The sequence below is a fragment of the Argopecten irradians genome, chromosome 4, assembly GCF_041381155.1.
Source record: "Argopecten irradians isolate NY chromosome 4, Ai_NY, whole genome shotgun sequence".
Taxonomy (NCBI): Eukaryota; Metazoa; Mollusca; class Bivalvia; order Pectinida; family Pectinidae; genus Argopecten; species Argopecten irradians.
In genome coordinates this window covers 41,575,188-41,598,228 of record NC_091137.1, presented here as the reverse complement: position 1 = coordinate 41,598,228, position 23,041 = coordinate 41,575,188, and the positions used below count along the sequence as shown (strand labels likewise).

The following is a 23,041-nucleotide window of genomic DNA, read 5'->3' as shown; positions in this document are numbered from 1 at the left end:
AGGTGACTACACTGACGATTTATTAAATAATACAATCCCCAACACAGTCATGCTTACAACGTATTGGGTTATATGGAAGATTAGAAACATAAAATAATCAAAATAAATCAACTTCTCCTTTGTCGTTTCAAATAAGAAAAGAACTACGTAATGACTATCTAACCTTTTACATAAAATCAAACAAAATTAAAAAAGGAAATGATAGTTTAAAATACCAAAAAGTGCTTTAAAAACTGTCATTTAAAATATGTTTCAATTAGTTTTCCATTTATTTAGAAACATTATATAAGAGTTAGCTCCCCTTGTAAATTTTCAATACTTTTGAGTTCTCATAATGGATACTTGATTGTTTAAATTCATCATAACTTCAAATTCACCTATAATATTATTTGAAATGCATATAACTGAAATCGTTAAAAGATATAAAGTTGATGAATTTAATTTGTAATTTGTGTGAAATGGAGATGTTAAGCACGTTTGCACTTTTGCATCACTTTTTCGGTCAGTTGTTTAGAACTAGCCTATCGGCTGACTAACTGGGCAACGGTGCCAAACATACCGATTCCGATCTGATCATAATGTAGGTTAAATAACCATAGAGCACACTTCACAACAATGTCGGTCGTTACATCAATATTATATAGGGATTGGATTTCGTTTTTATGTTAACCATGCTTGTATGGAGCAATTCCTCTAAGAATATATTCAATATGGGGCGCGTTAGGAAATCCAATCCCTATATTTACACTCACACGACTTTATATTTATATTTTATGCAATAAAATCGTCATTTGAAAGTGACGTAATTATTCAATAAAAGTCGGTCAAAAGTGGGAGGAGCTTACTCAATTGAACAGCGAATGATGACGCTTCACGTAAGGTAGAATTATTCATCCGCGAAGACAAAAAAGTTCAATATTTTAGTGTAAAATAAACATGACAAACAAAGTAAATTTCAGAGATAATTTTATTTAATCAGATCAGAACTTTGAATATATATTCAATTTTGCTAAAAGTTAATATATAGCGTAATAACATAAAGAATTTGTACACGGCCACATGTGTGAACCGTTATTGTGCAGCGAGGCGAAGCTGACGCACGCTTACACACTTGAGTTTGCCGAAGTTGGCAAAACACCGGTTTTCAAGTAGCTCAATGTGTTTGAGATGTCGTCTGACTTGACGATATTACATCCTTGGGAGCCATGTGATTATAAAATCTACGCTTAGATTCATATCGCCATCGATAGATGAAACAAATTCACTTGTGTTCGATGGATATGTACAATGTATTTGTGGTGACGCGTAACTGTCAACACGTGGATTATTAGCGGTGCATGTTTTATAATACACATGATTAAATTCTCAAAGAACAAAGACAAGAGGATATGTTTATAACTGACCTCTATCAGAGGGTCTCACGCCCGTCCATCCCAAAGACTCGATCGTAGGACGAACATAGGCACAGAGGTAATGTTTACATTTGACAACCATCATTTTTAACAAAAATGAAAGCACGTCGCCCCGGTCGGGATATTTTTCCGTTTCTTTATACAATTGTTAATTTAAAAATTGTTTGAATCATATATAAATATAAAACATGTATATATCGTTTACATTTTTCCAAAATTCTATGAAAAACAACAATATACACGTAATGTTGCGTCAAAATGTAAACAAAGCCATGTGTTTCTTTTAAAAAAAGTAGTCCTTTTACGTTGCACAGAACATTTTCATACGCAAGTTCAAAGTTCAATGTTACCATGCAGTTATGGTAAACAAAATCGGCTAGTATTAGCGTATAGTGACCAAGCCTAGCAAGTGTAAATATAGATGAATGATATGAGTTTCTCCACATACACGCGTTTGGAAAATTCGAAATGCACTTAAAGTTAATACAATTGGTTACAATTCTAGTATAAACTACACAAAATGTTACATCTCATCTCCATGGTAGTCAGCAAAAAGTATGTAGACGAAGCTTGGATGTCAAATTTCTTATTCAAATAATTGCAAATATTAGTTTTTTGTTGTTAATTTCGGGAAAATACGACACGTAATCAACAGAGTGTCTCAGAATAAAAATGTCAATGGGTATACCAGTAGAATGTCATTTTTATGAATCTACCGATGATTAGATCATGCATTTTTGCCGTTTTAGACTCCTGTTAAACCTAAATCATTTCTAATATACAGTTGATTCATTTATCGATGTATAATTATTCCAGAAATCGAAAGTATCCTGATTTACGATGTCTCCTAGACCACTTTTGCTTTACCATGATGGAATAGAATGTTTGTTATTTGCTTAGAAAATGAACAAATGTCCGAGGAAATACGAGAGAAAACAGTTCTGATACATGTTTGGTCCACAAATTAGCCTCCTCAATCTCACTGTATATATGGAAGTACGTCATTCCATGTGTCTCACGTCAAGTCTTTTTTATTCAAAGACTCTCTTTCCCCCAAAAAAATTACCTACTTATAACGCTTTCACATTATGGCATATGCTTCTCGGATACATTTGTCTACCATTGTATGCTATTTAGTGTTTTATCCATCCAGTCACACAGACGTCTTGTGCTGTTATAACCCTCTTGTACTACATCTGCTTGTTTGCTTTCCTCCAGATGTTTTAGAATCGATTTGAAATTTGTGATTACCGTTTTTTGGCGGGTTAGTTCCTCTGTGATCTTGGTAGTTATATCCCTAAATAGGATGTTTCTCAAAGTTTTTTTGGAATATTCTTCTTGGATTATCTTTTCTGACCATCGACTTAGATGTTCTTCTGGGTTAGCCTTGTATTTGGTCAACTTGTTTTTTCGATTGACCAAATCCACTGCTGCTCCAATCGGCAGAACTGTAACTGCTGCAGCGAGGCCAAGAGGTATCCAAAGAGGTGATGTGGCTACTATAGTAGCAATGGCTGCCTTATTGAACCCACTCTCCGTCTCTTCATCACTCGTTTCTGTTTGACCTGAGGCTTTCTCGGTGTCTGTATCGGTATTCTTCAGAAGAAGTTCAATCTCTTTCTGGATTGTATTGAACTCCAACGTGAATTCTAACATTCTGCTTATTAGAAACTCTATGGTTATCTGCGAATTTGCAATTCTTTTTCTGATCGCTTCTGCAATAAATCCTCTTATGATCACACGGGCTTTCTCTTTCAAATCCTCGTATTTTTTTCCTTTGGGCATGTTGCTACTTGACCAACGGAAAATAGTATTTTCGTTTCTCGGATTTTTCAAATACTCAAACACATCTGTCGACACTTTTCGCTGAACGACCTCAATAGTAACGTCCATATCTTGTTTAGCCTTTAAAGCAAAGTATAGAAATAACATAAGAAATAATTTAACGGATACAAGCAAAGCCAGCTTGGATTTTGTTTAAAATCATTTGTACAAAATGATTCTCTCTCCTATTATATAAAGCAGTGGTGCATGTGCATATGAGAGTACATTAAGACCGATATAAACTTATCATGCTTATCTTAAAGACCTGATAATCCAAATAGTAATTGGTCTTTTACGTTTGAACTAAGTCGTAAGTCATCATGATCTCATAAAGCTCAAGGGAGTTTATTTGATGTTGTTTTATTGAGCTTACGTGTAACTCCACACTTTACGTTTTGCCTTACTGAACTTGCGTGCTTTAATAAATAACAAACTCAAAAATTTAATGTTATACTCGGTCAAATGGTGATAAATAAAATCACAAGCAAAAGATTAATTTATACGTGATATGTTCTATCTCTTATCCAGCGCATTAATCTGTCTGTGATTGGACATTCACATGGGATCATTCAGTAATACCTGAGACGATGCAAATAAGTATGACTTCAGTACTCGCTAGCTATCACGTTTTTTTATGGAGCAGAAACAAACGAATTCACTTTTACCGATTAAAACAAGGCTTACGCAATCACATTAAATTCCACATCAAATTAAACGGAATTCTGTTGGACATGAAACAAAATCATGTGAACCGTATTGACAGGTAAACATTGTGTTGGAATAATATGATATTTCCCTACCTTGAGGGTAGGACAGAGAAATCTCTACCCTCGGAGAAGATTCACGACAGTCTAACCCTCAGCTTAATTACATGGGCAGAAAAAGGATCATTCCCTGCCTTGAGGGTAGGACAGAGAAATCTCCACCCACGGAGGAGATTCACGACAGTCTAACCCGAAGCTTGTAATTTAAAAAAAATGTTAAAAACTGCTAATAGTTTACCCGATTTCAAAAAGCGAAGACAAATATTTATTAACAAGATCAAATTGATTTTTTTTTTATTTTACCTTGTCATAAACTTTGTTAAACTCGTTACACTGCGATAGAATGTCTAGATATGAAACATATAATTTACAAATTTATCAAATGTGCTCTTTTTTGTATTTTACATACATAATATAATTAATTGATTACAAATGTTAAATGCAAGAGAATAGATTTACCTATGACATAATTTGCATGTGTGATATGCATCAGTATTCACATATGTAGCTACATAGGATTCAATGTCACTTCATTTGCTTCGGTTACTTTATATAGTAATTGTGACAAGCACATGTAAATATAATATACAATACATGTGAAAAACATGCGTGGCACTTTCCGGGTGATTTACATATGATATTTACATATGTGATACGAATGATTTACATATGTGGCTACACATGGTTTACGCAAGTTGAAATTTACGCATGAGGCACATGCGTTTCTCGCATGATTCTCATATGAATTTTACGCATGATATACGGGTGTTCTCTTTACAGCTCAAATATGCATGAAATTTTCGCATGAAAATCATGCGTTTTACACATGTATTTCAAGCGTGGCACTTTTTCCTGTGTATGAAATAAACACTCATTTTATCGATCAGGAGAACAATCTAATTACAACAATTCCATTGTGTATGTTAAAAGCTAAACAGATATTCTACATGTCTGACATTGTAAATGAAAATCTGAATAATTGTATATATATCCGTAATTATGACCATGAAACTGATATTTATAGTACATGTATATGCATAATAATAGAACAAGATATACGCAAAGGACAGCTTACATAAATACCTTCTTGTATGCACTTTCCATATCTGCCACGAGACGTTTTGAGCGTTCAATTTTCATCTTCTTCTCTTCGGCCGTCGATATATTGTACGTTTCGATTGCATCTACGAAGGTTTTCATATGGTGACAGACCTCGATCAAGAACCTTAAGCACAAATGCGTTCTTAAGGTATTATTTGTATTTAAACATAAGTCGATAAAAAGTGTGTATTCATCGAGGCTAACGTTAGGTATTACATTACTTTTGTCTCGTAAATTATTGTGTAGTTTATAACATTTGGCACATTTTCGAAATATAAATATACATTTAAAAAAAAACAAGTCCACAGGGTCGGAACGAATTGCATGGTTTTATGGTGACAGAAATATGTACCGAACCATGTGGACTTGGTTTCCAGAAATGTACATTTTTTTGTCGCGTATATTTAACATTTACAGGCTACACAGTAGTTTACGAGTTATCAGTAATATCTATTGTCAGTCATGATTCATACAATCCTTTTATCAATTGAGTTATGGTCAAGTAATATAATATGTGATATAAAGACATACTTATCTAGAGATGGAATCAGGACGAAAGTGGATGTATAGGTAGTGAAAGGCCTTTAAGGGCAAATTAAAAGTTATTTGTACCATTATTGAGCAAAAATTATGACGTGCTATATTTTTTTCCATAACCTGTGAAAATCATCAGGTTTGATAAATTAAGCTATGGAAATCATTAAAGCGAACAGACAAACATGTACGATGTCTTAAAAATAGTAGTTAAAACACAGAAGTTATGCACTGTAAAATTCTTGTTTTTATGCCATATGCATGTTTAGACTGAAACATACCTGAAGAAATCACTTAAAAATACATAATTGTGGTGTAGAATGTGAAATGAAATTGTAGACCACAACTTGGCTTCATGATCTGACCGTATGTACTGCCAAAATCATTTTCATCATTTATTTGTAGGTGTAACATTAGAACCTATGCATTGTAAATATTGTAATTCTCATCAAATTGTTATTCTTTTTAATTAGTAATTTTTGGTTGTGAATAAATATTAAAAACTCTTTTTAATTCATGAGTATGAAAATTACGGCACATACATCTTTCAGTGAAAATAGATTTATTGATTGGTTGATGGGGCTTTACGTCCTTGTTCCGGTTAAAAGCGAGCCTTGGAACTGCCTTAAGGGTGAAGTATTTGATCTTTAGTATTATATGTATTTTATGACAAAACATCGTACTTATATTAATCTTCATTCAGTTTCATACAGCTTGTTAAACATTTATAAAGTTTACGTGTTCATAAGGTCCAGCAATTATTGCAAAAGAAATACACCTGATTTTCAAAACCCTCTGAGATAGTTTCATAAAGCTTTATTTTAAAGTAATTGTAATTGTGCTCACAAGGTTCAATATTATGATTGTTATTGATAAGGGCGATAACTCAAAACTGCACTGTAAAATAATTCCAATTTTCAATTTCAAGCTCGTCCGATATCTTCTTAATGTTAGTCTATATGCAAAATTTCATTATGTTATTTTTCCATGCTTGAAAGCGGACAAAAGAATACCACAACAGGTCACCATCCATGGCCAACAGAAACAAAAACCTGGTTATGATATCCCAAGTTCAAACATAAGTATTTATGCACTTACTTCTTGTGGACCTGCGACCTGATATTTGCACATTGTTTAACTGTTGTGCGAATCTTGTCCAATACAGTTTGGTAATCTTCCATCGCCGTCTTATAGTCAGAGAAGATAACACCGTGATCCCCGCTCTGTGTTTTAGAAACCTATCAAACATTCCATCGTAAATCATTGTGATCGAATGTACTTTACACTTAGTGAAAATCGGTATGTTATTGTTTTAGTGATGTCATTAATGACGTCACACTGTTTTATATGAAACCTGAACTGTAAATTATTGTATTCAAACGAATGAATGGTAGTATCGCTTGCTTTCAATAATGTCTTAATTCGTGTAATAAGGATTTTTCATGAAGAAGTTATAACAGCTTAAAGTCGGACATATTTTCTGAAACACCCTGTATGTGTGGTAATTATTTAATCAATACAACGGCGCCAGTCATTGCCGTGCTTGATTTAAATATCTACAACATTATAAGATATTGTGTTTGGCAAGTGATGGATGTAATTGAGTAAATAATATTTACCGTTGTAAAAAGGCAGAACAAAAAATATTGAACAAATATCAACAAACTGGAATTTGTATTAAGTGTTTATCTCCTTTTAATCATTACAAAGAGGCCAAACATTTTATTGTTTTTCGCTTAAATCCGAACATTTTCATCAAATCTTAAAAAGACACATGGCAATGCTATGAATCAAAGCATGCTATTTCACTTACAAAGGTTACACTAAGAGGCAACAGTTGGTCCTTCTGGAAGTGTGGCCAGACTGTCTTCATTTTCTCGATGATTCCCTGCCAATGGTCTTGTCTTTCATCCTGTGGAACTTGATCCCACTTGTTAGCGACGAATAAGATTTTTGTGGGGTCAAAAGAAGGGATTTTCCCCTCTTCACGAAGACGTTTGATTTCGTCTAATATCAAAACTCCCTTTAAAAAAATGAATTTGGAAATTTATTGAAAGGATTGCGTAACTATACATCTACATATTATACTTCAGTAAACACTTCAGTATAATTATAATTTGATATATTGGACAACTACAGGGAAATAATGGATTGCAAACGTAACATATTGAGCAGCACTTTTCAGAAGAAAGTTTCAGAAAACAAGTGATTTAGATAAACGATGAATAACGAATAAAAAAATCAAAATCCATGTTTTTTTCTCAAATACAGCTTTATTATTTTCATGTAAATTCCGATGGCTGTATTAATTCTCAGCATACATGTATAGATTCCAAAATGAAGTTAAATTCAAAAAATACTTTTCTATAATAGACACATTCCAGCACGAAATACACATTGTATCCATATATGTTTGACAAAATTTTCCTTGCTTCACATGATCTACGCACTTGATTCATTTGGAGATTTATGTATAATCCCAGAAATATGCATTATCCTTTCCACATATTACACTATTGTATGTATACAACCGGTAGTGAAATTGCTCCACAACGTTTGATTCTATTATCTATTTTATTTGATTTTTGATATAAGTTAAGTCCGTATTTCAAATATATTATTCACATTTAATCGATTTTAATGTGGAAATTTTACTATCATTCAATTACTGCTTTTGAGGATTACCTGGGCATTTGTTTTTCTGTTTCCTTCTAGTTTCAAGATATCGGAAAAAAGGACACTCTTAATGTTGAAATGGCGGTTTAACATTGTAATTGTTTGAACTGTTTTTTTGATAGATTGACTGAGTGACTGAAATATGTCATTACTTTCTGAGGACATACTAAAGAATGAAATAATGTGAAGAATGGGTGAATTCTGTGCCTTTAAAGCGACTAATCCTTTAGATTTCATCGCTGAAAAAAAGCAACTTATATATATTTTAAATAGAATTTTAAAGTACTGTCAGGCAATTATAATATCATATCAAAATCTCCAAGTGTTCTTTCTAACGACATATTGGACCGACATAGATGCCTGTATTTGTCGTTTAATCCCGTACTTACTCTGTCTTCAGCTATTCCATGGGACACTGTGGTATTGAGAATAAAGATGATCCCTAAAGCTTTGGGTAGGTACTTCACCAGTGACTTGGTAACTTGCTCATTTTCACCGAATCCAGGTGTGTCCACCAGGTAAATATTGTCCTTAAAACATTGTATCGTAATCAGAAATGTTAGAAATCAAATAACTATTTCATATAAATTCTGTAAAGCCATCAAAATTATTTTAATCAGAATATTGCCAACAGATTTAACGTTTAAGAGAGTACCAACTAGTACTATCGATGTTAGTGTTTTAAAGACGTATTTGACTATACTTCTGTATACCAGCAAAAGAATGTCGTGCTTAACCACTGGAGATATTAAACGACGGTAATTTAATGTTGAAAAATGCAGGTGAAAAAAAAAATGCACCAAAAACTGTGCCGCAGCGTAAAGTACGTAAAGTAAGTAAAACACGGACGATACAAGTGGTCCTTGTCGTACACAATAGCACAACGTGTTTCCTATAATATAAAGGGACTAACATAATCCTGACATAACTCTTCAAACAAATCGTTTGCTTAAAGTCGAATTCGTCCAATCTTCGTTTTCTATAATATTATAACGTATTTCTTGTCTGAGGGCTGAAGTTGGTTGCGAGTTCCTAGTTCCTAGTTCCGTTTAATAAACGGAACTAGGAACCAGACCCGAGTTCCGTTTAACTTAAACGGAACTAGGAACCAGACCCGAGTTCCGTTTAACTTAAACGGAACTAGGAACCAGACCCGAGTTCCGTTTAAGCTTATACGGAACTAGGAACCAGACCCGAGTTCCGTTTAACAAAAGTACTGGCCAACAAGCCGAGTTCCGTTTATTAGGATTTCTACCTCTAATTGGATGTTCAATTACATATCATATATATCGGAATCGAACTCTGAGCTTTCAGCAGCGATACGACACAGAATTAATCTCTATAACACAGATTTCCTTAAACGGATCTGACACCTAGACTCCAGTTCCGTTTAACTTAAACGGAACTAGGAACCAGACCCGAGTTCCGTTTAAGCTTATACGGAACTAGGAACCAGACCCGAGTTCCGTTTAACAAAAGTACTGGCCAACGAGCCGAGTTCCGTTTATTAGGATTTCTACCTCTAATTGGATGTTCAATTACATATCATATATCGGAATCGAACTCTGAGCTTTCAGCAGCGATACGACACAGAATTAATCTCTATAACACAGATTTCCTTAAACGGATCTGACAACTAGACTCCAGTTCCGTTTAACTTAAACGGAACTAGGAACCAGACCCGAGTTCCGTTTAAGCTTATACGGAACTAGGAACCAGACCCGAGTTCCGTTTAACAAAAGTACTGGCCAACGAGCCGAGTTCCGTTTATTAGGATTTCTACCTCTAATTGGATGTTCAATTACATATTATATATCGGAATCGAACTCTGAGCTTTCAGCAGCGATACGACACAGAATTAATCTCCTATAACACAGATTTTCCTTAAACGGATCTGACACATAGACTCCAGTTCCGTTTAACTTAAACGGAACTAGGAACCAGACCCGAGTTCCGTTTAACTTAAACGGAATAGGAACCAGACCCGAGTTCCGTTTAAGCTTATACGGAACTAGGAACCAGACCCGAGTTCCGTTTAACAAAAGTACTGGCCAACGAGCCGAGTTCCGTTTATTAGGATTTCTACCTCTAATTGGATGTTCAATTACATATTATATATCGGAATCGAACTCTGAGCTTTCAGCAGCGATACGACACAGAATTAATCTCTATAACACAGATTTCCTTAAACGGATCTGACAACTAGACTCCAGTTCCGTTTAACTTAAACGGAACTAGGAACCAGACCCGAGTTCCGTTTAAGCTTATACGGAACTAGGAACCAGACCCGAGTTCCGTTTAACAAAAGTACTGGCCAACGAGCCGAGTTCCGTTTATTAGGATTTCTACCTCTAATTGATGTTCAATTACATATTATATATCGGAATCGAACTCTGAGCTTTCAGCAGCGATACGACACAGAATTAATCTCTATAACACAGATTTCCTTAAACGGATCTGACACATAGACTCCAGTTCCGTTTAACTTAAACGGAACTAGGAACCAGACCCGAGTTCCGTTTAAGCTTATACGGAACTAGGAACCAGACCCGAGTTCCGTTTAACAAAAGTACTGGCCAACGAGCCGAGTTCCGTTTATTAGGATTTCTACCTCTAATTGAATGTTCAATTACATATTATATATCGGAATCGAACTCTGAGCTTTCAGCAGCGATACGACACAGAATTAATCTCTATAACACAGATTTTCTTAAACGGATCTGACACCTAGACTCAGTTCCGTTTAACTTAAACGGAACCAGGAACCAGACCCGAGTTCCGTTTAAGCTTATACGGAACTAGGAACCAGACCCGAGTTCCGTTTAACAAAATACTGGCCAACGAGCCGAGTTCCGTTTATTAGGATTTCTACCTCTAATTGAATGTTCAATTACATATTATATATCGGAATCGAACTCTGAGCTTTCAGCAGCGATACGACACAGAATTAATCTCTATAACACAGATTTTCCTTAAACGGATCTGACACCTAGACCTCAGTTCCGTTTAACTTAAACGGAACCAGGAACCAGACCCGAGTTCCGTTTAAGCTTATACGGAACTAGGAACCAGACCCGAGTTCCGTTTAACAAAGTACTGGCCAACGAGCCGAGTTCCGTTTATTAGGATTCCTATCTCTAACTGCATGTTCAATTACCTATTATATACAGGAATCGAACTTAGAGCTTCCATGAATAATACAGCACATAAATTAATCTCCTTAACACAAGTTTCCTTAAACGGATCTGACACCTAGACTCCAGTTCCGTTTAACTTAAACGGAACTAGGAACCAGACCCGAGTTCCGTTTAAGCTTATACGGAACTAGGAACCAGACCCGAGTTCCGTTTAACAAAAGTACTGGCCAACGAGCCGAGTTCCGTTTATTAGGATTCCCATATCTAACTGCATGTTCAATTGCCTATTATATACAGGAATCGAACTTAGAGCTTCTATGAATAATACAGCACAGAATTAATCTCCTTAACACAAGTTTCCTTAAACGGATCTGACACCTAGACTCCAGTTCCGTTTAACTTAAACGGAACTAGGAACCAGACCCGAGTTCCGTTTAACACAAATACTGGTCAACCAGCCGGATTCCGTTTATTAAAATTTCTACCTGTAATAAGATGTTTAATTACCATTATAATTCTGAAATCGAACGTAAAGCTTCCATGAATAATACAACACTTAATTATTCTATATAACAGAATTTCTCCAGCGGGTTTGACACCTAGACCCCAGTTCCGTTTAACTAAATCGGAACTAGGAACCAGACCCGAGTTCCGATTAACACAAATACTGGTCAACCAGCCGAGTTCCATTTATTAGAATTTCTACCTCTAATAAGATGTTTAATTACCATTGTAATACAGGAAGCGAACTTTAAGCTTCCATGAATAATACAACATAGAATTTCTTCAACGGGTTTGACACCTAGACCCTGGTTCCGTTTAACTTAAACGGAACTAGGACCCAGACCCGGGTTCTGTTTAAGCTCAAACAGAACTAGGAACCATATTCGAGTTCCGTTTATTTGATCGGAACTAGGAACCAGACTCGAGGTCAGTTTAGAGCGGGCGCTTGCATAGATGTGACTTTTTTAGATATATATTTTTACAGGAATTGTCTTTGAAATTTCAGGACCATGTAATCAAAGTAAAAATCATTTCAGTGTAGATTTCTTTACACGAAGTCGACAACGAGACCTGTTCTGTTCTGTTTAATATTATGCGGATCTAGGAACCAGTTCCTAGTTCTGTTTAAGCCGATGTTGGCCTATACATTGCCTTTAAAGACTTTAATGAATATCCTGATGCTTAATAGTGCCCCGTATCGCAATACGGGTGCCTTATAGTAATCAGGTTGTCGGTCTATCTGTCCGTCCGTCTGTACGTCCGTCCGTCCGTCCGTCCGCCTGTCCTTTTTTTAGTTCTTTTTTTTTTTGTTACCAAGAAGTCTTAAATTGCAGATGTAGGTTACCTTAGTGCCCTTGTTCTGCATATTACATTTTTGGGCCAATCGGTCAATATGATGGCCGACAGAGAAACACCTTTGATTTTGGTAGTTGAAGATATTTATCTCTATTAAGCACCAAAGGGATCTGTCTGAAATTTCAGAGGTTGGTTTCCCCTAGGTTCCTAGTTGCGTATAAGGCATTTTTGAACCGATCTATCAACAAGATAGCCCCAAATGGGCCATACAACTCAATCAAACAAAATCAACAAGATGGCCAAGAGGCAGTCATCTTGGATTTTAATATTTATTGTTTAAAAAGCAGAGAAAATATTCCTCTTTCGTCAGACATACATCATTCTTTGGTACGCGCCAAGAATCCTCTAAGATATCTTGTAATATATACTGTCATCAATCATTTCGAAATCAGAGCTTCAATTGTACATTTCATTGTCAAGATATTACTTTTCCTAATCGCAAAGCACCTTGAGCGGGGCCTATTTTGACGTGTCAGTGTTCTAGTATTTAACAGTAATCGTCTTCGGAACCTTTAGGAACATATAATCACAGAAAAACTCAATATAGCGTAGAAACGGAGTCGAAAAACCATGCCCGAGTTCCGTTTAAGATCATACGAATCTAGGAATTAGACCCGAGTTCCTTTTAACCCAACGCAATCAAATTCCATATTCAGTTCACGTGCTTTTACTGACCAATGAGTTCGTTTATTATGATTCCCACGTGTAATAAGATGTTTAACTGGACATTTTCATTGGACAATATGACGGGTGTTTATCTAACAAGGAAAAGTGGTCAATGGCATTCATATCTTAACTCGAGTTATGAAGAAGAATTTTTCCTCATCTCGCACGCTTAAGTTAGCCCTGTTGCACCTCAGTTTTGGTCAAAGGTTCAAGCCCCTGGTTATGCAATACACGATAGACTGCCGTCCTCTTTGCCTGCTAAGCTTGAGTGTTGAACTCTGGAAACTTGGTCAATGAACCAGGTAGTGTTCGGCTCCAAGGAGCACCACACGATGGAGAGGCTGTTGCGTCTCTCCATCCAGAATGTCATATATAAACTTGAAAACTTCTGCCCTGAACAGGACATTGAGAGGATTGGCTTCTTTGAAGGTGTCATTACTCGTCAATGTCAGACGTGGTCCCTTCTGCCTTTTTTGAAGAGAATTCAGACGTTGAAGGCCATTACCTCACAGAGGTCAGTACCACCAAAAAAGAAAGCTAGAAATTCTGCTCCCACTGTTATATGCGACCGAAGTCAAAGCCTTATTTCAATGGTAACATTGGGAAGGGTAGGAAGAGTACAAATCATTGGGACAAGACGAAAAGTTCCTGATTCGTCTCTCCGTCCTTGCTCGTTCCATACGAAAGGTCTGTTCTTGAGAATTCAGCCAGTCTCAGATTTAAGTCCTCCTCTCGTAAATTAGGGTTTGGGTAAGGCAACAATTCTCCATCTGTGAAGGTCTCGATATTCCTCGTTTTCATCTTCCTGTAGGAGATCGTCAGTCCACCTTCTTTCTAGAGTCAATGGAAGGATATCACCCAGGACCCTTGAGCCTTTTCTGTAGTGAAGGAGCGGTTTGGCATTCCATACTTGCGGCATCCGCACTTTGTGTCAAAGTATGTATTTTTTCCCTCCTTCGGGGGATCCGGAGACGGCAGTTTCCATCCGGGAGGAACTAAGGACCATGCTTTTAAAGGGCGCGGTCGAGGAGGTGCCTATTATGGACTACACACTCGGCTTCTATTCCAGAATAATTCTGATCCGCAAGAGGTTTGGAGCTTGGTGTCCCATCAACTGCTGCTGGTTGTAGTGTGATTTCTGCACTCTAGGGAAGACATGTTCACAACTATGTCGACGAATTCCTAATGATCCATCTAGTTCGGGAATCTTTGGATCGGAACACCCGTCTGGTCATGAAACTTTTGCTTAGAGTTGGCTTAGTTCCTTAAAGAGTATGAGGTTCCCCTTCTTAAAACATTGTCTTCTTGGGAAACCGTTTCCACGCGGTTCATGGCATTGTCATTCCAACTTTGAAGAAATTCGAGAAGGCCAGAGATATTCCTCTGACCTTCAACGGCTGGCCCCTCGTTGGTATCTAAATATTGTGTGTTATCTCAACTCATGGGGTTTGCTCGGTGGTGTACTCTGAAAGGCAATTACAAATGTATTTCTGGGGGTTTCGTTGTCGTCCATGCCAGCTCCCACCGTTAACATGTTCACGGATGCGTTCATGGAAGTGTTAGGGGCTTACCTCGACATCCATTGCCAGTCGATGGAGTGGTCTGGGGAACATGCAGAAGATGATGGCTCTTCTGTTTTCTCTGCAGGCATTTTAGAAGATTCTGCATTCCAATGCAGTTTGAATGGCTACGGACAACTCTACAGTGGTCGCTTATCTGGAGAGAAAGGGACACCAGCTCACGTCCTTTGTGCCCTCGCTATCAGTATTTCCGTATTATTCCTATCTATAAGGAAATGCAGTTAACAATTTTAGTCAAGCATCTTCCAGGAAGCGCAAATGTTCTGGCGGATAATCTCCAGGGGGCGCCAGCTGGTTATGACAGAACGGCATCTATATCCCTCGACCTTTTTGCCTCTTTTCTCAATAATCAGTTGTCAACCTTTGTCTCTCCGTGGCAAACCAAATGGCTTGGGCCATAGACGCAGGGTTCTACAGAAGTTTCCGGAGCATTATTGCTCCTTCTTTCCGATAGCGCCACTGTTGCCGCGTCAACCCTGGTTTTCGGAGCTCTTGTCGTTTCTGGTGGCTCGTCCTCGTTCTCTCACCAAAAACAAATGTCTTTCGTTAGCATCGGCCCCAGACGTTACCTTCACGCTTGGACGTGATTTCAGGAGTCCTAGCTCAGACAGGCTTTTCTTCGGATATGTCAGCTCGCATCGCCCGATCAATTAGGTCTTTCTCCTCTGCCGCCTTCCAGTCACGCTGGAAGATCTTCTTTGATTGGCGTCAGGAAGATTGATCCGGTCATGGCCTCTGCCCAGCTGATTGCGAGTTTCCTTCTCTGTCTTGTTTAGGGAGCACAATCATGTACTATTGCAGGCTATCACACAGCTATTGCCAGTGTACTTTCTTTCCGTGGTAAACCAGAGGTAGGATCTTCATTTCTTTGTTTTTCATTATTCGGGGGTTCAATCTGGACAGGCCTAACGTACAGTAGTTAGCTCCACAGTGGAACCTAGAACTCGTTTTAGAGTCATAAATGGGGGCTTCGGCTTCTAATGGGCCTTTAGGATCGGACTACATAAAGTTTTTAACTTTTAACTTTTAAGACTGTCTTTCTGCTTGCTGTTGCCTCAGGCCACATGAGAAGTGATAATTATGCATTGTCTTTTCGCTCTTCGCGTATTTCATGGGCAAGAGCTAGCTCTGCCGTTACCCTTCTCACTGATCCTGAAATTTGGGCAAAGAATTGGGAACCAGGTTTTTCGCCCCATTCCATTAGAATTCCTTTCCTGTCAGTCTCTATTGAGTCTGGGGAGAATTATCAGATGCTTTGTTCCTGTCGGGACCTTAAAACAGGGTCAGCAGGATATCTCCTTCCAGTCCATCTCCACATTGATATGTCAGGTGATCAAGATTGCTTATGAGCCGTCTAATGATCAATCTCATGCGGAATGCAAGGTGAGGGCTCATGAGGTTAGAGCCCTTGCGACTTCTTTGGCTCTCCGCAATAGGTCCTTGTACCAGGACATCAATGTCTTCTGCCGTTTGGCGTGGTCAGTCTACTTTCACCTCCGGTCTCTGTCCTTCCACTCTGATGGACTGTTTTCCTTGGGCCCAGTTTCGATGACTCAGTCTGTGACTGTTCCTCCTCAGTATACATTAAATGCATTTATGGTCTTTTAACCTTATGCGAGCAGGTTTCACAATGGTGCACCTCTTTCCACGGAGAGGTATATCCGTTTTTACCTTTGTTCATTCAACCCTGTTTTATATTCTCTGCCTGGGGCCTGTCCCCTACATTTACCATTTGACTGGGCTGCCTGGCTGCGGACTCGCCATTACGGTAAGAAAGACAAATTCGCATACTAAAGTTATAGTAGCGTATTACTGTAAAGAAATTGAGGTTTTTCAATGTAAAACCAATTTACATGATGTAAAACTAACAATGACTTTATGGGGTTCCACTCTTCTGTCCTCCCTCCCTTTCATTCTCAGTCATTTGGCCTCGGGGCTACATAGAGGTGTTTAGGAAGGGACATCATTCTATATACTCTCGTCGAGTACGAAATAAGGTACGGTAGGGAGACGGGTTTCTCAAATATAATGTTTTCAGGGCTATAAAAATTGGTGTATGTAGTGAATTTGAATTATAAAGTTATAGTAAGTATTATATCATGAAAGTGGCTTAACATTGAAAAAAACCCTCTAATTTCCTTATAAAAGACTTCTTCTCTAAAACTAAGCACGATATATAACAACTCATATTGCAAAGGTAGTATCTGTATGGGGCGAGGATACAAAATTATAAAAAGGGTGTGGCTTATCCCCTTGGGCCTGAGGGGCGGGGCCAAAAGGGGTCAATTTGTTTATTTCCATATAAACGACTTTTTCTCTGAAATTAAGTATGGGATCGTACTCATATTGCGATGGTAGCATCCTTAAACGAATTCAAAATTGTAAAAATGCTGGGACTGACTCTCTACCACTATTGATTTGCACTCATAATCATATGATATTGAAAGCATCATTATATGATGGAGATTTAAATTAAGCAAATCGTGAAGCCTGTTTTGCTATTTCCAACTGTAAGAGTTTTTGTGACAATTACTTCATAAAACAGGTGATTCTTCGTGATCTATTTTGTTGACTCACGGAAGGATATTCTTAACCAAGATCAATAGGTACAATATACATGTATATTTCGAAGGCAGTTTTGGTTTATGCTTGCAGTTCGATAAAATGCACATCAATTTAACAAGATATTAAAATATCAGAAAAATATTAATTTGAAATACTCCTTCACATAAAAATAAAAATAAATGGAGAAAAATAATCTGGAAATCTAAATATTTCGATGAAACATTGTTAGATTTAAAATTAAAAATAAAATCCTTTTACCATGGGGATTAGATAAAGATATCTGTAAATATGGCAAGCCAATTTAAAATTTATTGAAGAAGCAAGGTCCATCCAGAATTTGATCGAACTATATAAGATATCATATATTATTATATTCGATATCAGGCCTTCAGGTCCTAGTAGATACTTTAACAATGTTTATAACGGAACTGGAGTCTAGGTGTCAGATCCGTTTAAGGAAACTTGTGTTAAGGAGATTAATTCTGTGCTGTATTATTCATGGAAGCTCTAAGGATTCCTGTATAATAGGTAATTGAACATGCAGTTAGAGATAGGAATCCAATAAACGGAATCCACTCGTTGGCCAGTATGTTTGTTAAACGGAACTCGGGTCTGGTTCCTAGTTCCGTATAAGCTTAAACGGAACTCGGGTCTGGTTCCTGGTTCCGTTTAAGTTAAACGGAACTGAGGTCTAGGTGTCAGATCCGTTTAAGGAAATCTGTGTTATAGAGATTAATTCTGTGTCGTATCGCTGCTGAAAGCTCAGAGTTCGATTCCGATATATAATATGTAATTGAACATTCAATTAGAGGTAGAAATCCTAATAAACGGAACTCGGCTCGTTGGCCAGTACTTTTGTTAAACGGAACTCGGGTCTGGTTCCTAGTTCCGTATAAGCTTAAACGGAACTCGGGTCTGGTTCCTGGTTCCGTTTAAGTTAAACGGAACTGAGGTCTAGGTGTCAGATCCGTTTAAGAAAATCTGTGTTATAGAGATTAATTCTGTGTCGTATCGCTGCTGAAAGCTCAGAGTTCGATTCCGATATATAATATGTAATTGAACATTCAATTAGAGGTAGAAATCCTAATAAACGGAACTCGGCTCGTTGGCCAGTACTTTTGTTAAACGGAACTCGGGTCTGGTTCTGGTTCCGTGGGTTGGTTCTTCCGTTTAAGTTAAACGGAACTGAGGTCTAGGTGTCAGATCCGTTTAAGAAAATCTGTGTTATAGAGATTAATTCTGTGTCGTATCGCTGCTGAAAGCTCAGAGTTCGATTCCGATATATAATATGTAATTGAACATTCAATTAGAGGTAGAAATCCTAATAAACGGAACTCGGCTCGTTGGCCAGTACTTTTGTTAAACGGAACTCGGGTCTGGTTCCTAGTTCCGTATAAGCTTAAACGGAACTCGGGTCTGGTTCCTGGTTCCGTTTAAGTTAAACGGAACTGAGGTCTAGGTGTCAGATCCGTTTAAGAAAATCTGTGTTATAGAGATTAATTCTGTGTCGTATCGCTGCTGAAAGCTCAGAGTTCGATTCCGATATATAATATGTAATTGAACATTCAATTAGAGGTAGAAATCCTAATAAACGGAACTCGGCTCGTTGGCCAGTACTTTTGTTAAACGGAACTCGGGTCTGGTTCCTAGTTCCGTATAAGCTTAAACGGAACTCGGGTCTGGTTCCTGGTTCCGTTTAAGTTAAACGGAACTGAGGTCTAGGTGTCAGATCCGTTTAAGAAAATCTGTGTTATAGAGATTAATTCTGTGTCGTATCGCTGCTGAAAGCTCAGAGTTCGATTCCGATATATAATATGTAATTGAACATTCAATTAGAGGTAGAAATCCTAATAAACGGAACTCGGCTCGTTGGCCAGTACTTTTGTTAAACGGAACTCGGTCTGGTTCTAGTTCCGTTAAGCTACGTTTGTTCTAAAGTTAAACGGAACTCGGGTCTGGTTCCTAGTTCCGTATAAGCTTAAACGGAACTCGGGTCTGGTTCCTAGTTCCGTTTAAGTTAAACGGAACTGGGTCTGGTTCTAGTTGTCAGATCCGTTTAAGGAAATCTGTGTTATAGAGATTAATTCTGTGTCGTATCGCTGCTGAAAGCTCAGAGTTCGATTCCGATATATAATATGTAATTGAACATTCAATTAGAGGTAGAAATCCTAATAAACGGAACTCGGCTCGTTGGCCAGTACTTTTGTTAAACGGAACTCGGGTCTGGTTCCTAGTTCCGTATAAGCTTAAACGGAACTCGGGTCTGGTTCCTAGTTCCGTTTAAGTTAAACGGAACTGGAGTCTAGTTGTCAGATCCGTTTAAGGAAATCTGTGTTATAGAGATTAATTCTGTGTCGTATCGCTGCTGAAAGCTCAGAGTTCGATTCCGATATATAATATGTAATTGAACATTCAATTAGAGGTAGAAATCCTAATAAACGGAACTCGGCTCGTTGGCCAGTACTTTTGTTAACCGGGAACTCGGGTCTGGTTCCTAGTTCCGTATAAGCTTAAACGGAACGGAACTCGGGTCTGGTTCCTGGTTCCGTTTAAGTTAAACGGAACTGAGGTCTAGGTGTCAGATCCGTTTAAGGAAATCTGTGTTATAGAGATTAATTCTGTGTCGTATCGCTGCTGAAAGCTCAGAGTTCGATTCCGATATATAATATGTAATTGAACATTCAATTAGAGGTAGAAATCCTAATAAACGGAACTCGGCTCGTTGGCCAGTACTTTTGTTAAACGGAACTCGGGTCTGGTTCCTAGTTCCGTATAAGCTTAAACGGAACTCGGGTCTGGTTCCTAGTTCCGTTTAAGTTAAACGGAACTGAGGTCTAGGTGTCAGATCCGTTTAAGGAAATCTGTGTTATAGAGATTAATTCTGTGTCGTATCGCTGCTGAAAGCTCAGAGTTCGATTCCGATATATAATATGTAATTGAACATCCAATTAGAGGTAGAAATCCTAATAAACGGAACTCGGCTCGTTGGCCAGTACTTTTGTTAAACGGAACTCGGGTCTGGTTCCTAGTTCCGTATAAGCTTAAACGGAACTCGGGTCTGGTTCCTAGTTCCGTTTAAGTTAAACGGAACTCGGGTCTGGTTATAAGAATAATTATTTCTTGGAATGGGTTTAGAACCTTAGCTGTTTATGCAAAACAGAGACACAAATGTTCCGATTTGCTTACTTACGGTTTAGTTATTCTGTGTTATCCAAATACAGTAAAACTAGTTTTCAGAATAAAAAACAGTCGTATTGAATTAGTTTTTTAATTCTTACAGGGGATATTAATTGTGTTCGGAGTTAAATTTGTTTGAATTCATGGTATGGTTTAGAGGATCCATTTGATATGTTGTCTTTATTGTAATCATTGTTTGGATATGAATTTTTTAATTCTGTTGTTGTGAATAAATATGATGATAATATATTACGTATACAATTCAAAAGATTCATCGATAATGTTTTGTTCAGGTAAAGATAATGTATTTGTAAATATATATAGAATAGTATATACAAATTTCAGATACGTTAAAATGTACGTTTCCATTGATATTTCCCATATCGGAATAATTGTTTCATCAACTGTAAATCAATACACTAGGTTTGTTCTGTCATATTTAGACAAAAGATTCATATAAGTAACTTAAGTCACGGTATTTAGGCATTCGGAATGGTTACGGTAACTCTACTATTTGGACATTCCATGTTAATGTTTATGTAATACCCAATTGGAAAGATCCTAATTAGATGTTTCGTTGTGGAAAAGATAATGATACAATAAAAGTATGTGAATAATAAAATAACATATTTGAATTACTAAATTTCGTAAATATTAATTTATTCATTACGATTGAATCTGATGGTAAGAACTGTAATACAATGTGATTGGATTTAATCAAACAAACTACAATTGTAATTGTTTGTCTACATTATGTGAAATAACTTAATTGCGCTCATGGTTAAAATAATGACGTAACAATTATATTACCCGCAAGGGATGCTAAGTCTGTAATTGTTCCATGTAAAGATTGTCCAATATCTTACAAGTATAACTACCGATGATAATGTACAATTAGTCAAAATATTTGTTTGTAAATTTTAACATCTTACAAAGGAATTTGTCAATGTATAGTGTTAATTTTAATCAAAATTGCTGAAAGATATATGCATAATAAATTTAATCAAACATGCAACATATTTTCATTATTGGTAACATAGGAATCTTGATAAAATAGCATTATTTGTGAATATATAAATGTAATCATATAATGACATGTGAGTTTTTTTGCTCCACATTGGACTGAATATAATAAAGACTGTAAATGAGGAAATAGCTGTTAAACATGTTTTGACAGCTTGTAAATTAATTTATGAATCTGAGTTTTGGTCTTTCAGGAAATAAAGTTAAGGGCAACATCTGTCTGAATATTTAACGGTAACTATTCCATAAAAATGAGAGATAGGAAACCTATTCTATATTTTGAATATCGTTGTGACAAGCATAAAAATACCTAATGTTGTGTCTTTTCTAGACATACTACCCAACAAATTCTTGAGGAATTGTTGAAAAGTTTTTGGCAAAAATTGTTCAACACATTCCATTAAATACTAGTTCACAAAAAACACATTTAATGACAATGTTAATGTTAAATTAAAATACAAAAATGCTATATAAAAATATAAAATATTATTGAATACTGTTCATACACTTTCATATTTTTTCAAAATAACAATTAAATGAAATATTTTATGCATTACCTTACTTAATTGTTCGAATACATAATTGTTAGTAATTTTTTCCAACACTACATTTAATATTGAATTCACTTGGGTTTGTCTATAATTCTAGTATCAAACAAATTTTGCTAAAACTCATTTATTAAAAATTTACATAACGTAACATTGTCTTAAACTCTGTCAATTAAACAATTACCTTCAACCAATCAAAATACATTCCTTGAAGTTAATAATTATACAGTCGCAGACAAACGAAACTTTTGACATATTCCAATATGGAAAGTGATCTTACCCCCCATTTATGTTTTTTTCTGAAATCAGATGTTTTGTTATTCTTCCAGGGACTATGGGTTTGAATATCTGTTTCACATACATGTCTGTCTAGAATTGTGTCAACATAGTTGTTAAAATGCATAACTGTAAAAAAATAATTGATTTTTTAAAATTACTTGTATGTATGTAAATATTACAATTTATTGTGATATTTCTCGGCAATGTTTCATGATACCTGTAACATGAGAGTAATCTCCCTTGATCCACATAGTTGGAGTTATTTCCCGTTTGTGTAAATGTAAAGCAAACGTCATTTTTTACATTGGAATTTTATTAAAAGTGTATTAAATGTTAAACTAATGAACTTGTGTAATACTAAAGTAACAAGTTTTCTGCCTTACAATACGCTATTTA

General features: G+C 36.6%; 1 protein-coding gene across 1 annotated transcript; it reads right to left on the bottom strand.

Moving 5' to 3' along the window:
• Nucleotides 1–231: 231 nt before the first annotated feature.
• Nucleotides 232–15,124, bottom strand: LOC138322302 (uncharacterized). Its single transcript, XM_069266338.1, has 7 exons — nt 15,045–15,124; nt 13,773–13,941; nt 8,701–8,841; nt 7,449–7,658; nt 6,734–6,873; nt 5,084–5,225; nt 232–3,317 (listed from the first exon to the last, which is right to left on the bottom strand). The coding sequence occupies exons 1-7, from the start codon at nt 15,122–15,124 to the stop codon at nt 2,529–2,531; spliced, it is 1,671 nt and encodes a 556-aa protein (XP_069122439.1). The 3' UTR covers nt 232–2,528.
• Nucleotides 15,125–23,041: the final 7,917 nt, after the last annotated feature.

Bases quoted from the DNA above. Each gene is read 5' to 3' on its own strand.
- LOC138322302 (XM_069266338.1), bottom strand. From the start codon at position 15,124: ATGCCTGCAGAGAAAACAGAAGAGCCATCATCTTCTGCATGTTCCCCA. The intron at 13,942-15,044 runs GTAAGCCCCTAA...TCTTCAAAAAAG, and splicing joins GACTGGCAATGGATGTCGAG to GCAGAAGGGACCACGTCTGA. The intron at 5,226-6,733 runs GTAAGTGCATAA...TTTGTGCTTAAG, and splicing joins AGGTCGCAGGTCCACAAGAA to GTTCTTGATCGAGGTCTGTC.